The sequence below is a fragment of the Podarcis tiliguerta genome (assembly GCF_965153285.1).
Source record: "Podarcis tiliguerta genome assembly, chromosome: 3".
Classification (NCBI taxonomy): domain Eukaryota; kingdom Metazoa; phylum Chordata; class Lepidosauria; order Squamata; family Lacertidae; genus Podarcis; species Podarcis tiliguerta.
Genome location: NC_139536.1, coordinates 62,505,559 through 62,521,941, shown reverse-complemented (window position 1 = coordinate 62,521,941; position 16,383 = coordinate 62,505,559). Strand labels below are relative to the sequence as shown.

Sequence of the window (16,383 nt, the reverse complement as noted above, 5' to 3'; positions counted from 1 at the left end):
GATCAGGAATAATGCATTACCCTCAGTAATTTAAAGATAGCAAGAGATAGGGAGAAGCCCAAGCAGACAGTCAGGTAAAATTTATGTTACAGCTAAAAGGAATTTTTCACTTATAAAAGTCCAGTTGTCTTGTGACTTGAGCTTGCAGCACAAGAGAAAAGAAACACGAAGCAGGGGTGTTATGAATTAGATTGCATTGTTCCAACAAGCCACAATACGTACTGAAGGATTGTTGTTGGCTTACTGACTGATTTATTGGAGCATATGAAACCATTGGATGTAATGCTAAGTCAGGGATCATGGGATACAGACTAGAAAGGTCCCTTCGTGATAAACCAGAGTAATAGTTTACTCTTATGTGCAAATGAGACTACTGAGTGTGCTTTACAAGTGTAGAATTTGGTACTGGAGCCTGTTAATATCTGTTAACAGAGTGTTAATAGAGATAAGAGTGTTTCTAACCTCCATGCTTCAACACGTGAGCAGTGTGTGGTATTCTCACAAGCTAAGAGAAGCTTTGCTATGGTTCAGTCCTCTGGTAACATCTGTAAACAACTAGATGGTGGGGTTACTTACATTGCCACATGGCTGGCAAAATTAGTGTGGGAAGTAAGTGTGTCATTTTTCACACTTGGTACATATTTTCATGTTAGCTAGATAGGCAAGGGATTATCTCATGTTGTACATGCACTATCATTCTCTTACTTTTATACTTCCCTTCTATACTATACTTCTATACTATTAGAAATAAAAGTGGTTCCAATGGCTTGGTCAACATGAACCTCCCATTCTTGCCCCATAATGATTATTTTTAATGGCTCTCCTCAGGAGGTAGAACTGCACAATCATCTAGCATGGATGCATTAGATACAGAGTCAACACATTTAAAATTAAAATGCATTTGTCACAGGACCATAGGTAGTTATTTAAAATCAAGTTGCATTACATTTTTATGAACACTCAATAACAAAGTTATGAAACTAGAGGGACAGGATATTCATGGAAACATTAAAAACAACCCACATCCCATTTGAGTTGGATGTTAAGAATATGAGTATTTGGCAGAAGATAGTTGCTACAAAAGCAAATGTTCATAAAACATCTATGGTAACTTTTTTTTTACTGAAGGAGCACGATTATACTAAAAAGTGCACTTAAATCAATCAAAATGGCAAATGATAAAACCAGGAATTACTTGCAAGTGGATTCTGCCCCAAAGCCACATTAAGTAATATTCAGTATTGGTACATTCACATTTTTCCCTGTTTACTTGATTTTTGCTGAAAGGAACTGCGGACACTTGACTTCAAAGATGAGGGACTCCAAAAAGTGAAGTGTATTGTACAGTCTTTTGGGGTATGGAATGCCAAAGACATGGTAAGAAGCCAGCAGAGCAGCGAGGGCCATTGTACAATCATCCAGCTGGGCCAATTTCTCCTTCTCCACGTACAGGGAACACTCACACACGTTTACATCAAATGGGTATTTTACTTCTAGTACTGGTGTTGACACTTTCACCTGGTTTTAAAAAATAGAAGTCTACGCATAAAATTCATGGGATTTCTTGTATTAACTAAAAAGAAAGTAACAGGAGGATCATCATTCTCTCAAAACTGTCTTTTAAACCAGTAATGAGAGTTCAAGTTGAACGAAAACAGACAATATAAGATCATTAGTAAATAAGATTTGGAGCTGCTGACCCCAGTTTGGTTCTTACTACCTGGGCTACTTTCCTTCCAGGAAAGCACTCCAATGCCTGACAAAATCAAGACATAAAAGAAAAACCGTTTTGCATGTTATCAACCATTATCGATGGTGTCTCCAAATATATTGTTGCAATGTTGCATAAATACAAATGAGTACATGTGGATTTTTTTAAAAAAATTGTCTGGCCTGCCACCATATAATTCGTTATCTACATACCTCCTCATTCACAGCAGCAAGCAAAGAGGAATCCTCTCCAAAAACATCTGGCAAAAGTAAACATGTGGCAGTAATCTTCATATCTATAAAAAGTAAAGAACAATTACAGGGCAGTAGGATTAACAGCCAGAAGAAGCAAGTTTTAAAAGGCAGTTGTGTTCAAAACAGAATGCTCTATATTTGGATGTTTTCCCCACTCTTGACAATAATTTATTAGGGTTTCTTCACACACACATTAGTCACCTTTCCCAGAAACATTCAGCATCTCTAGCATGAGTAATTAACCTTCCTTTTTCAGTTAATAAGCCATTTATATTCGATGTAGGATCTGTCCCATAGTGCATTGGAAGCAAACAGCCATTTCTCAGTACACTTAAGGAAAATGTTTGCTTAGCTTCTATTATACAAAGTATCTTGCCCATTAACTGCTTTAAAACCAGACACAACAGGCTATACCAACATGTCCGAATGTCATCTTCCATGTACTGCTTCAGATTCTTCTGCAGAGCAACAATAACTGGGCTATTCTTCACCACATACGACGTCAGTATGTCCTCTGAATACGCTTCCAAAATCTCAGCTGTTTTCTTGTAAATGTCTTTGTGTGTTAGAAGATGATATTCTCTGAAAAGCTAAAGGGGGAAAGGAAAGCAATTTAGATAATCCAACTGAGAAAACGTGTTAAATTACAATTTAAAGAGCACATAAGTGTGCACTGACGCAGGATCTGATCACAAGAACATGCTCTCATTTGCAGCGTTACTGGGGTTTCAGTATCATAGAAGCATGGCTGCCTCCAACTGGGGAGGCAGCAATAGCCATCATGACTAGCAGTCATATCTTTCTTGGATGACAAGATACAGGGTGTGATTTGCTGTCAAAACCTCTGAATAAGTTACAGAAATGCCTTCTTTGCCACGAACATAGAAATGGCTATGCACACTAACGTTCTGTCGTGAAATATAAGGTTGTTACTCAGAAAAACCCCATTACCTGATAAGGACACTTTAAAAATGGGAATAGGCTGAGAATTTCTTTCAAAGGCTTCCTCTCTTTATTGATCATCTTCCTTCTTATTTCTAAAGTCTTGGTCATCCTGTTGTCCACTTCTATCCAATTTCTCTCGGTTTTCATATATTCTTCCTTAAACCAGCTGATATGTTCATTTATCTCAACATCAAGGTCTTTGTTGTAAATGTTTTTAACCTGTTAAAATTGTCATTAGTTAACTATTTTGCAGAGTGCATTTTTACAAAAAAAGAAAGAAAAAAGGAATAGTCTTGGTTTATAATAGTGCAATTTGAACTCAGTGGGGCTTGCTGTTGAGTAGGGATGCACAGGTTTGCACTGTTAATGAAGTATTTTATTTGGGCAAATGCTTTACAAGTATGATCTTTCTCAGGGTTCTCATACTTTTTTAAAAAAACAAAACCCTGCATTCTTTACAGAAAAAACCCCCAACATAATGGAAGTATCTTATTTCCAGCAGCATTTGGTGGCAACAACATTTAGACTTATTTCAGAAGATAAAGGCATTCTTTGTAAGCACAATTCTTATCTATAATTATAACTGAGTTTCCCTTCAAAATTAGAACCCATAAGTACATTCCAGTCAAGTAGACACAGTACTCCTTGTTTATCAGTACCTTCCAGACTAAAAACACATTATTTGTGCCAGTTTTCAAGTGTTTTATTATGTGTTTAAATTTAAAAAATCTGGGGAAAGAAACCTCTCCCAAGCTTCTTCTAGTCACCACAATTAAGTAATTCAAATGCTGATCTTCTAGAAGAGTTCTTAATTCTAAGATGGTAAAATAATTATTGTGTTACTAAGTATAATCTCACTAGTAATTTATAGGACACTAAAACTGGCAATTATCAGGCGTAGCTGATAATCAGAACTAACATAATGGTTGGGGCAGGGGGAAGAGTTGGGATACTGTTCCCTTCCCCTCCCCAGACCTAGGCGAATGGAGAAAGTGAAGCAAAAACAGATAATAATAATAATAATAATAATAAATTTTATTTATACCCCGCCCTCCCCAGCCAAAGCCGGGCTCAGGGCGGCTAACAACAATAAAAACAATCCGACATTCTAAAAACTTTTCACCATAAAATCAATCAGAAACAAATTGATGGCAACCAGCAAGCAGGACCCTGTGCAGATTGCCAGAGGAGGGGGTCAGGCTGCGCCCTGACCAAAGGCCTGGTGGAACAGCTCTGTCTTACAGGCCCTGCGGAAAGATGTCAAGTCCCGCAGGGCCCTAGTCTCTTGTGACAGAGCGTTCCACCAGATTGGTGCCACAGCCGAGAAAGCTCTGGCTCTAGTTGAGGCCAGCCTAACCTCTCTGAGGCCTGGGACCTTCAGGGTGTTTTTATTTGCAGACCGTAGGTTTCTCTGTGGGGCATACTAGGAGAGGCGGTCCCGCAGGTACGAGGGTCCTAGGCCGTATAGGGCTTTAAAGGTTAAAACCAGCAAAAGCATTATCATATTTATTCTGGGTGACATGTTGCCCAAAGGTAAATTCACATCTAGCAGTTTCGCTATAGCCATAATGATATAAACCAGTCTTTAGTAATAACAAGTCTAAGTGGGCACATAGCATGAATGCCTTGGCAAGGTCTACACCTCTTTTGTCCCAAAGCACCACAATTTCCAATCCAAACACTTCGGTTCCAGTTCTTTATGTGTCCCTTCCCCCAGCTCAGCTGCAATATATTCAGCCAACGTTTAGGTTATTTGCATGCACAGAAATGGTGGGTAGGAAATTCTCTGCATACAAAATGGATGTCTTCCATTCTCTGCAAGGTTTTAATAAGGTCTAGGAATGTTGGCAGAGTTGCAGTCAGATCCTAGTCATATTCCCGTGGATTATAAGGGAAAGGAAGTTAGCTTAAGGAAGTTCAGAGAGGAAATGCTACCCATCCTCTCCTCCCTCCTTCAAGCCCTCATCCCCCATCTCACGTTGCAACAGAAAGGGGCAGATAGAATTTTTTTTCAAGTTACCTTAAGATCTAAGCTATTAGTGGCAAGCAAGTCTCACTGAAATCTATGGGACTTTTTAAGCATTGGGGCATTAGATTCCTTAATGGAAATATGGCACTCATATTCTTCAAGAATCAAAATGGTTGGAAAGAAGCCATATGAGAAATGCTCAATTTTTGCACACCTTCCTATTTCCCCCTTTCAGGAGTAGCTGGAAAGAACAGGCAAAGCTCATATTCATATCCTCTTGTTATTCCACCCACAGAATCTGAATACTTACTTTTGTGTGCACTCCTTGGACCTTCTCACACCTGTTTTCAGAAGATTTTCTGGTCTGCCCTCGCCTGTGTCCAAACTTGCATTTATTTCTCACTACCTGTTCATCATCATCTATCGGTCTCCGCACATACTTGAAACGATCTTTAAGGGCTCGTTTCCATAGAAACTGCATATTTAAAAAAGTTGTTAGTGTTTTCCAGGAGCCTTATCTATTCTTTCAGAGCAAGTTATCTACTGTTCCTAAATTGCTAAAAGAAAAAGAACGTTTAGAATATCATTTCCAGCAGATTTTTTTTAAAGAAAATGCAACTACTGTATACTTTGCAGAAGCTAATTGCATCCCATCCCTATTGAGGAAACAGAGTAACTACCTTTGAAAGGCAGCAGGCAATAGCTTTGCTTAAAAGTAGTTTGACAAATGATAACATTGTAAATGCAAGACAATGGCTGTCTGCTTTTAACAGCGTAGCAAACAGCATAGTTGGTAAGTCAAAACGCAGGGGTATTGTTTTCACACATCCACGTAATCGCTTGAAGTTTCAATCACTGAGAAACAAACAGGCGTGTGTGAACTTACTGTACATTAAAATTCTGTTTAAGAACACTGTTCTACGTGTTCTGGCTGAGTAACAGAATATTAATCGAAAATCAGAGTGTAAACCAACTTATTGATAACCCACCGTTTCTCATATAGCTCTCAGCATCTTAGTGTCATGGGATAATAATATAAGAATAGCGCCTGCTGTTTCAAGCCACAGGTCCGTCTAATTCAATCACCACACAGTGGCCAACCAGATTTGTTTGTTTGTTTGTTTGTTTCTTATTTTGTAACGTTTATATACTGTTTGATTGTAAAGAAAGCAAAACAAAACCTGAAAGTGGTTTACGAAAAGATGCTGATGAGAATCCTACAAATGAGATATGTAGGCAACAGTGTTCCCCTCCCTCTTGTGAACTGGTAGTCAGTAGGATACGGTTTCTGACTGTGATGGCAGGACATAGCCATTGTGGCTTGCAGCCATTGATAGCTTTATTCTTCATAATATATGGAGGATACTATCCAGAATGACATTTCCTAGTTGCTATGAGATTGTCACCTTAGCCCAGTGGACCTATGAAGTAATAAGCATCCAAAAACTGAATTCAAAGGAATGGCAGACCATTAGAAAATGCCTGCAAGAGTATGCTAAAGGTCAAAACAAAAAGCCACAGGTGTCCACTTGCCAAGACCAACATATCCTAAGTTTGAAAATATAATACACTCCTGTCCCAGTGTTGTTCTTTATATTTAACTCTCCCAAACCCTCTTCAGTTGTTCAGTATCAATGAAGAGACTTTTCAGAACCCACCAGCTAGCTCTGGCCCCTTAACCCATCCAACTCATGTCAAGTGGCACTCTGAAAGGGGCCAGTACTTGTAAGACCACTCCCCTTCCCCGGAGGGTGGAGTTGTGGACGGGCATCTGGGACCTCACTGGGACCTGGCAGGGGGCGGAGTGATGCCAACCCGCATCATCGGGACTCTCAGCTGCATCACGCCCCCCAGCTGACCAATCTGGTTAGCCGGGGTATGTGGCTGCTGTGGTTTAAATTGTGGTGTTGGCTGGTGGATGGCCTTCTTTTGCCTCCTCTGTCAAATCACCCAGCCCACCCGCCCTCTTTTTATATGTTGGTTGACTTTGGCCTTGCTATGGACCAATGTTGGTCGCCTTATTCTTGGGGCCAAGTAGGAATTTTTTCCACTTGGCAAATTGGTACCAGCCATTTGGTTTTCGCCTATCTTGTAGCAATTGTGACAACTTTGTAAGGTTAGGCGGTTAGCCATTGGGTAAGCCTGGTTCATGGGACGGGAGGTTGTTGCCTCTGCCTGCCCCTCCAAGTTAAGGGTATCCCGTTAAAGGGATCCGGGTGTGTGTGGATCCTGTCCAAAGCCTGGGCATGGGTTAGGGCCATGCCACAGCCCCACCGGGGACCTTGGGGTTGCTTATTATCCAAGGGGAACTTTGGGCCCTGGGGCCTTGCAACACAAGGTTTGTTCTGTGGAGACAGGAACCTTGGTAAGCTTATACAAATCACACCTTTTGACCACGACCTGGGGATAGATAGTATTCTCCTAAGGAACACAACACTCATCTATGAAGTCTTTGCTAACATATTGAGGACAACACACGGCAAATCTCCAGAAAGGCCTGCATGGAGTGTAGGATCAACCTCTGTGGAATGATGTATTGAAGGCTCCACAGGGTCCAGCAGCATCCCCTAAGCACCACTCTCTCAAATAAGAGAGGTAATAGTCTTCTATAACCACTGGAAAGCCCAGTCCCAATTCAGACAGCTGCTCCAGCAGGATACTAATGGTGGAGGGTATAGAAAGCTGCTGAGAGATCAAGGAGAATCCACAGCATCCCATTACCCCTGTCTGTCTCCAGGCAGAAGTCATCATACCTGGCAAACAGGGCTGTTTCCATGACATAAGCAGGCCTAAACGCCAATAGGTAAAGGTAAAGGTACCCCTGCCCGTATGGGCCAGTCTTGACAGACTCTAGGGTTGTGCGCTCATCTCACTCAAGAGGCCGGGAGCCAGCGCTGTCTGCAGACACTTCCGGGTCACGTGGCTAGCGTGACGAAGCTGCTCTGGCGAGCCAGAGCCGCACACAGAAACGCCGTTTACCTTCCCGCTAGTAAGCGGTCCCTATTTATCTACTTGCACCCGAGGGTGCTTTCGAACTGCTAGGTTGGCAGGTGCTGGGACCGAGCAACGGGAGCGCACCCCGCCGCGGGGATTCGAACCGCCGACCATGCGATCGGCAAGTCCTAGGTGCTGAGGTTTTACCCACAAACTCCAATAGAAATGTATATAATCAAATAAAAGCAATTGCATGTTTAATTCAAGAAAAACAACAGTACAGAATTGCATTTGTTTGGGGTACTTACAAAGCCATTCCCATCCTCATCAAGAAAAGGATATGCCTGGATCAATTCACTGACAACATCATTATATTGCTGAGTGGTTGGATATCTGCCCACGCAATATAAAATGCATACAAATATTATTATTTAAAGTGCCCTGCTGCTTCAATTGGAAAATCTTCAGCTCCTTTTACATTAATGCCTGCCTCTATCATACAAAATAAAAAGTACACTCTTTGTAATCTCTACTCACACACTGGCCCAGTCCTTCCTATCACTGCTGCCACCATAGGTAAAGGGTAAAGAGGACCCCTGACCATTAGGTCCAGTCGTGACCGACTCTGGGGTTGTGGCGCTCATCTCGCTTTATTGGCTGAGGGAGCCGGCATACAGCTTCTGGGTAATGTAGCCAGCATGACTAAGCTGCTTCTGGCGAACCAGAGCAGTGCACGGAAATGCCATTTACCTTCCCGCCGGAGCGGTACCTATTTATCAACTTGCACTTGACGTGCTTTCGAACTGCTAGGTTGGCAGGAGCAGGGACCGAGCAACGGGAGCTCACCCCGTTGCGGGGATTCAAACCACCGACCTTCTGATCGGCAAGTCCTAGGCTCTGGTTTAACCCACAGCACCACCTGCGTCCCCCACCATATCAGGCTGCAAAACACTGATCTGCGCCCAGGGTGCCTAACATAGAAGGAGATTTGATTTCTTTTTTAGCACCGTGGAAGCACTTGTGCAGTGGATATCTGTGGTTGGGCTCCTACATCTGTGTGTGATATGTTGCACGTCTGCATTGAGGTGGCGGGCACTCACAATCCTGAGGGCGAGATTGCACCCCTGCACGTAAGTGAGACATTCCTGCTTCTTTACCAAGCTCCCTGTGGTTTGGTGACAAGCACTAAGAGATGACAGCTAGGAAGTCAGTACATTGGTCCAAACTAGACCATGGACCACTGTCTGCAGGGTTTATTAAGTGACTAGGTAGCAAGAGAGTAGAAGCAACTGGGCTCTGGCTACCCTCCAGGCCTCCCAACTCTCATACAAGTTATGGGCAGCCACAAATATATTCATTCTGCCTTTATACCTACGCACTCTTCAAATCAAAGTTCACAGCATGCAGAGATCAATTTATCATCCTTATGGAAATTCACCCCATGCCATATTGCTCCCATGAGGCAGAATGCTGAAGACTGCCTTACTTACAGCGATCCTTCAAGATACTTTGTCATGTCAGCTTGCAAGAATTCAATTATCCTTATTCTCACACTGTGGTCAGGGCATTTTCTTTCTGCTAATATGCATTTGACATCATAAGGGAACTCAGGAAGAATATATGAATTTGTCCATTGCAATGCTTTGCATCTTGCTAAAACATGCCTCATGTTTTTCCTGACAAAGGAAGCAAAAACGACCATTCATTAGCACTTTAAATTCTCACATACTTCATTGTGCTAGCTCGTTCAATTGATTTATTAACAGTGAAAGACAAGCCATCCTCTTGTTATAATTTATTTACTATGTTTTACACTCCAGGAACATGGGCTACCCCTAGTGTTATTTCCACATAATCTATTATATTTTTTAATGCGTTACAAATTACGATATGATCCAAATTATATTTTTCTTTGCATTATTTTTTAGAAAACGTGCTTTAGTTTATTTTGCTTTAGAACCCCCCAGTCCATCCTTATCTCTCCCTGTCTCCCCTCCCCTCCCCACAGTAGTTATCTGCATCCAAATAATTTGTTCCTCCGAGAATCATACCATCTTTGTGTAAGACTTAAAAAACTAATGCAAGCATATGATATTGTAAACCTTTGTTATTGTCAATATATCTTGGTAGTATAGGAGGTTCTATATGAAAATAGCTATATCTTTGGAATTAGAAGGATAACCAAAAGCTCACTTTTGTTTGAGAACTCTTTGGTCAATGGATCCATCATCACGGCTTTCGTTAGGAGAGAAACCATTTGCCTGTCCAACAGTTAGCTGAATGCCATGGGTTCTATAAGGAAGGAAACATGTTGCCAAGTTGATTATGACCCACAACAGATAGCAATTCCCTTCTTGACCCAAGTATAAGGGTCTACTTTTTAAATCCCTTAAATCTTCTTTTAACTCTTCTCTTTATATTCCTGCCTGAATGAGGGCTCTGTGGAACTTGGAAGTATGGATGGCCAGGCTGGATTCAGCCAGTCCCTCAAACAATTTTGTCTGGCCCCTGTGACTCTACCATATTTTCATCACAGTCTGGTACAAAGCCTGCCTACTAATTCACTTGCAAGAAAAATAAACAAATATGATCAAGTTGTGAAAAAGAGAGATCCACAGTGGATTTTATATATTGTCTATAGCTGTGTACACACAATCTTTTTAAAAAACCTCCCTTCCCCTCAAATAATTATGGACACTGTAGTTTGCTAAAGGTTGCTGGGAATCGTAACTTTGTGAGGGGCAAACTACAGTGCGCAGAATTATTTGAGGGGGGAAATATAGTGTGCACTCAGCCCATATGTCAGTTGGAAAAATATATATCTGGCCCTTGGAGAACCTACAGACATATAAGTTGGTCATCTCAACTTATGTCAACTGCTTCATGGATGCTACTCTGCTTTAGTGGATTGTAGTTCAAGAGAACTGGGAGACTTGTCCCTTTCTTCCTTTGAGAACAAAATGGTGAATATCATTTTCCTTACAAGTTAAGCTATTATAGCCTTGTAGTTCTCCACCTTTAGCAAATATATTGTTGTAGCTTTCTGATCTGATTTTGGTGACTAGGGTTATCATTTTGGGTGCTCCTGAGCTCATATCTGATCCTGAATCTCCTTTCAAGCACCCCCTTTATATTCTCTAAAGCATGGGTGACATTGCAAGGAGCACTGGTAGACCATGAGGTTCTGGGGTCATGCCTCCGTAGAAGCTCAAAATACTGGGCAATGGTCAGAAGAGGTGACTCATTTGGATTCTCCCACCATGAGGGGGGAGGGGCAAGGTGTTTGTATGTGAAAAATAGTAATAAGGGTTTTAGCTTGGGCTAGAGTCCAAAAGGCACAGTAATACTGAGATTTTGGACTCCATAAACTAGCACCATTTTAGGGGGGTGGTTATCTCCCTGAAGATCTGATGTGGGGGCTGTCATTTGGAGTGTTTAAGCTGTGCCACCACCTCTGTTTAACCTGTTTATTTGTAAATAAAACGCAACTATGACAAAATGCCAATAATCCTCAGTTTACCTTGTTGGAAAGAAAATAAAACTTGGTTACACACTGTGCCCCTGGCAGTTCTCACTGCCAGAGCAAAATGGGGAAGGGTAACATTATTACTCCTGATCTATAGATAAAAGTTGAACTATAGATTAAGGATGAACCTTTACAAGTGGAAAGATTTGCTCGTTCAGCCTCTGGGTGCAATTTTCAAGCAGGCTTGAAAGCCCAAGCACCTTTCATTTTAGAAACGAGGCACAAAACTAGTTCGAGCTGAATATTACAACAGTGCCTTAGAAAAACAGGACAGACTGTTATTTTTCCATCTTCAGGGGTAACAAGCAATAAACATTCATTGCCATATTCTGCTGAGCTTCCAAATTCACATTACTGTAGTAGCAAAATTCAGTCACTGTAAAAATTAATGAGCATTAGCATTAAAACAGAGAACCACTCTGACTGGAATACAAGTGGGATGCTTTTGTTTCTCCCTTTATTTTTCTTTGCAGAGCCTTACCCACTGAATTCTCCTGGTGACTCAGAGAAGGGCTCTTCGCAGGTAAAAGCTGGTCCTTCTGTCTGCTGCTTGCATTTTTTAATCAGATCCATTAACACTGCCTGGTGCCCAATTTTCTTGACCAGCTGCTGGACCATCCTGTCGTTAAGAGCCAACAGAGCAGCGCCACCCACTTCTTCCTCTAAAAGAAGAGCCAAAGAATCATTACACATGGATTGCCTCTGGCTGCAAACAGACAGATGTTTCAAAGGCAATTGGTCATACCAAAAGAATAACAGTCTTTCTTTTTTTGCACATCAGAAGGAAAAGTTCTATATAAACTGTAACAAGCAATCAATCTATATTGCACACTATCCATTTTCAATTGAGTTCGAGTACAGATGTTCTTAGGCACAATATTAGCTTCGTGGGTTTAGCTTTGTGCTGGGTGCTGAATTGCTACAGAGTGAGGCACTGAGGCAGGAGTCCGGCTGAAGTCTTCTATCCTAAGAACTTTTCTCCCTATCTCCAGCCCCAGCCAATAGGTTGTGGTTGCCTAATTGTGGTTAAAAGGTACTCTCCACATCCACAGAGGCACTGTACTTTTTTGATTGCTTCAAAGTGTTCTGAGGATAAGCATGTTTATTTTAGTGCTGAGACCTGGTGCATATTTAGTCCTGTGCTTACCTCACAATCCTGATCTGGAAATTAATGAAAGCTTTTCCCTGGTTAAAAACTTACAAACTGCATTGCTATATTATTATGTAACTAGGAAGCAAACACTATCAAAATAATTAATTTCACGTAGAAACGCGCTACCAGAATGCACATAAAGCTTTTAAGGATTTAGTATCCAACAATTTATTCTGTATTTCTCCCCCACTCCCTGCAACAAATATTTAGAAACATCAATGGAAACCTCATTTGATTTAATAAATCTCTATAAATTACACAGATATTTGACACATACAGTGATACACAGAGAACAGTCTTACCACGAAATTTAGGAACCAGGTCTCCTAAGTTTTTCAGTAGCAACCAGTTGCAAACTTGATCAACTGACCAACTTTCCATCTCCATTTGTTGTGATGGGAAATTCCACTACTGTATAGAGTTTGGAAAAACAAGAACAAGAAGATGATTCTATTTTAAATCTTTGAGTCAATGTTCAGTTCTCCCCTACCCCCAAAACCTGCTATTTTGCAAAATAGGTACACATAGTTCCAGGCTGATAATAATTTGTTCCCATATTTTGCACACTATATATTCATGCCTGGTGTAAGGAGGCAGTTTTATGATTCCTGTTTCACCTGGTCTTAGAATCCCAGTCTTGCTTTTCTCTGTTCCGAACAAGCAGCTTCATTCTTTATAATACTGAACACACCCGGAGCCCACACCATTAACACCCAAGTTTCCACACAGATATGAGAAAGGTGTGAAATTCACCACCACTATGCTCATCAGGAAATGGCTGACATTTTTTTACAGAAAGCTGGGATGGGGGAGAAAACTACATATTAGCCTCTCGCATACACATTTAGAGCAGACTGAATGCATTAACCCACACTGCTCCATTGAGAAACTAGTCAAGTGAACACGTACAACAATGGGAGCAATATGAACAAAGGTAGAAAATGCACAGAATCGCAAGCCAGTTTTGTGAAGTCACCTTCACTAACACCTTATAATTCAAGCTATTGCTAGGAAACGCAAGAAACTGATGTGTTTGCAGGTAGATTTTCAAAGGGTCTGGTCCAACTGAGAAGAAGAAGAAGAAGAAGAAGAAGAAGAAGAAGAAGAAGAAGAAGAAGAGGAGTTTGGATTTGATATCCCGCTTTATCACTACCCTAAGGAGTCTCAAAGCGGCTAACACTTTGTGAGGTGAGTGGGGCTGAGATACTTCAAAGAAGTGTGACTAGCCCAAGGTAACCCAGCAGCTGCATGTGGAGGAGTGGAGACACGAACCCGGTTCCCCAGATTACGAGTCCACCACTCTTAACCACTACACCACACTGGCTCTATCGTGACATTCTCTGTCCTTGAGGCATAGGAGCCAACTCCTAGGGGGCCAAGGTCCCTTTGCATCCCAATAAAATACTTGAGGAGGCTCCCCCCCCCCAAATATTGATAGGCCTTGCCATTCAAATGGTGTGTGTGTGTTTGTGTGTGCTGTGTCTTGTGATCGATGATGCAGGGCAGGGCTTACCTGCCCCCCTAAATATTTTATTCAAGTTGGCACCCCTGCCTTGAGGTCACACAGGGGAACATGAAGCGTATGTAACCTGAGGTACCACTGTATTCATAAATGAATTCCAAGGCTTACATTTTTTTAAACTCCTCTTCCCCCAATCCAAAACTCTGCTTATTTTAAACCAGGAAGTGGATGCTTCCAATCTTCACATCACAGGGATGCTAAAGCACACAAGTTTGAGGCCCATCCCAGGATCACTCATGTAGTGCAACATTATGGTTTACATTACATTCAAACCTGCTCAGTGTGGCTTTAGGTGAGCTTGGTGCATCAAAATTAAACAGAGTGTAGGCATCATGTTGTGAAGAGGGCACAGCAGCCTTTTCTAATCTGATTACTTCTTATATCCTTTAAAAAGAAGAAATATTGCAGCACAAAGTTGCAAAAACATTTTGCATTCTGAATAGAAAGCATAACTGAGCTGGATCCTATCCCCAAATTCTTATCTAGTATAAAGCTTATTTTGTCTGCATTTTGCCCTCTGGCATTTTTTCTAGTTCTCCTATAGCACAATACAGTTAAAATTATTTCAAGAATTATAGCAGTTGGCTTCATTTAGTAGCCATGGAGCTCCTCCCCGCCCCCAGGCTAAGGAGCAATAACAGGGTGTGAAAAATCATTATTTGCTGAGAACTCTGGTGTAAATTAAAAAGATCACACCTTCCTGTCACACTTCTTGTTTCCTTGAGAAGGCTAGGATGAGATGAACATCCTGAACAACGCTGAAATGGAATTCAGCACAGAATACATTTTACTGGACAGATAATTCATATTCCAAGTTAAAAAGAATTCCAAGTTAAAAGCTAGACGGAAAGAGAACAATGCTGTAAGTTTGCCATTGTAAAAGGAGCATTTTAGTCACCAGGTTATATCAAGAGAAGTGGACCAAGCACACTAAATACAACTGCAGAATGATGGCTACTACACCACCACTAGAATGGGATGGCTACTCAGAAGCATTAATGCACCCCCATTCACTCCATATGCAGCTACGGGGTTGGGCCACAGAGAATAAACTAAGGCCCAGTACTATGTGTGTCCCACACTGTCAGAAGGAGATGCTAGCCTAGCTACGGTTCACATTTATTGGGGGGGCGGGTCTGTCTTCTTTTCACTAGGTTAGATGGTATTTCGTATAACATTGTCCCAATGGACATTTTCCAAAAAAATAACAGCTGGGGAGTGGGGGTGATTTTCACTGGGAGCAGCAGCAGCAACACCTGTGCCAAATTCTTTGTGCTCTGGGTACAAGCTACCCCCTCAAATGAAAAACGTTTACATTGATTTCAATGTAATGGTTTATATATATTTTATTGCTGTATCATCCTGCCCTGGGGCCTCCCCCCCCCCTCAGATCAGTAGGGGTGGGGGCATTGGTAGGACCCCAAGAGCAGCACATGGAGGAAAGACAGCAAAGGTTGTTCCATTGGGCAAGAGGAAATGCTTCTGCTGGCAGAACATTTGTTTTAGTGTGATGTTGAATTCCTACCCTAACAAATACAGTGGTGCCTCGCAAGACGAAAAGAATCCGTTCCACGGTTTTTTCGTCTTGCGAAGCAAGCCCATTAGCAGATTAGCGCTATTAGCGCTATTGGCAGTTTAAGGGCTATTAACGGCTATTAAAGGCTTAAGGGATTAGCGGTTTAGCTGCTAAAAGGCTATTAGCAGCTTAGAGCTTTAGAAAAAGGGGTTGGGGAGCGAAAAAACCCCTCAAAAATCGCAAGACATTTTCGTCTTGCGAAGCGCCTCTGAAAACGGAAAACCCTTTCGTCTTGCGGGTTTTCCATCTTGCGAGGCATTCGTCTTGCGGGGCACCACTGTAAATAAATGAACAATGGGTGGCATTCAACTCAGTTTTACTCAAATTAGATTCATTAGTGAATAGGTAAAAGGTAAAGGTAAAGGACCCCTGGATGGTTAAGTCCAGTCAAAAGCGACTATGGGGTGCAGTGCTCACCTCGCTTCAGGCCATGGGAGCTGGCGTTTGTCCACAGACAGCTTTCCGGGTCATGTGGCCAGCATAACTAAACTGCTTCTGCTGCAATGGGACACTGTGACGGAAGCCAGAGGGCACAGAAATACCGTTTACCTTCCTGCCACAACAGTACCTATTAATCCTCTTGCACTGATATGTTTTCAAACTGCTAGGTTGGTAGAAGCTGGAACAGAGCAACGGGAGCTCACCACCATCGACATATTCGAACCCCTGACCTTCTGATCGGCAAGCCCCAGAGGCTCAGTAGTTTAGACCACAGCAGCTAAGTTAGCCCACTTAATTTCATCAGGTCTGCTCTGAGTAAAGCTTAGCTGAATACCACCCAGTGGGTTTTATT

The 16,383-nt window shown here is 41.8% G+C and overlaps 1 protein-coding gene across 2 annotated transcripts in view; it reads right to left on the bottom strand.

Annotated features, from left to right (window-relative positions):
• Positions 1-16,383, bottom strand: part of SAMD3 (sterile alpha motif domain containing 3) — a 43,287-nt gene that overhangs the window by 2,869 nt on the left and 24,035 nt on the right. The window contains exons 2-11 of one of the 2 annotated variants that reach the window (XM_083435036.1): positions 12,795-12,903; positions 11,821-12,001; positions 10,007-10,105; positions 9,304-9,489; positions 8,122-8,206; positions 5,190-5,354; positions 2,917-3,129; positions 2,384-2,555; positions 1,924-2,006; positions 1,118-1,518 (exon numbers count right to left, since the gene is read on the bottom strand). In XM_083435036.1, coding sequence (XP_083291162.1) covers positions 1,267-1,518; positions 1,924-2,006; positions 2,384-2,555; positions 2,917-3,129; positions 5,190-5,354; positions 8,122-8,206; positions 9,304-9,489; positions 10,007-10,105; positions 11,821-12,001; positions 12,795-12,879 — 1,521 coding nt within the window. In that variant the 5' untranslated portion in view covers positions 12,880-12,903 and the 3' untranslated portion in view covers positions 1,118-1,266. Of the gene's footprint in view, positions 1-1,117; positions 1,519-1,923; positions 2,007-2,383; positions 2,556-2,916; positions 3,130-5,189; positions 5,355-8,121; positions 8,207-9,303; positions 9,490-10,006; positions 10,106-11,820; positions 12,002-12,794; positions 12,904-16,383 lie in introns of those variants that run through there. The other variant, XM_083435037.1, reaches the window with a different exon arrangement.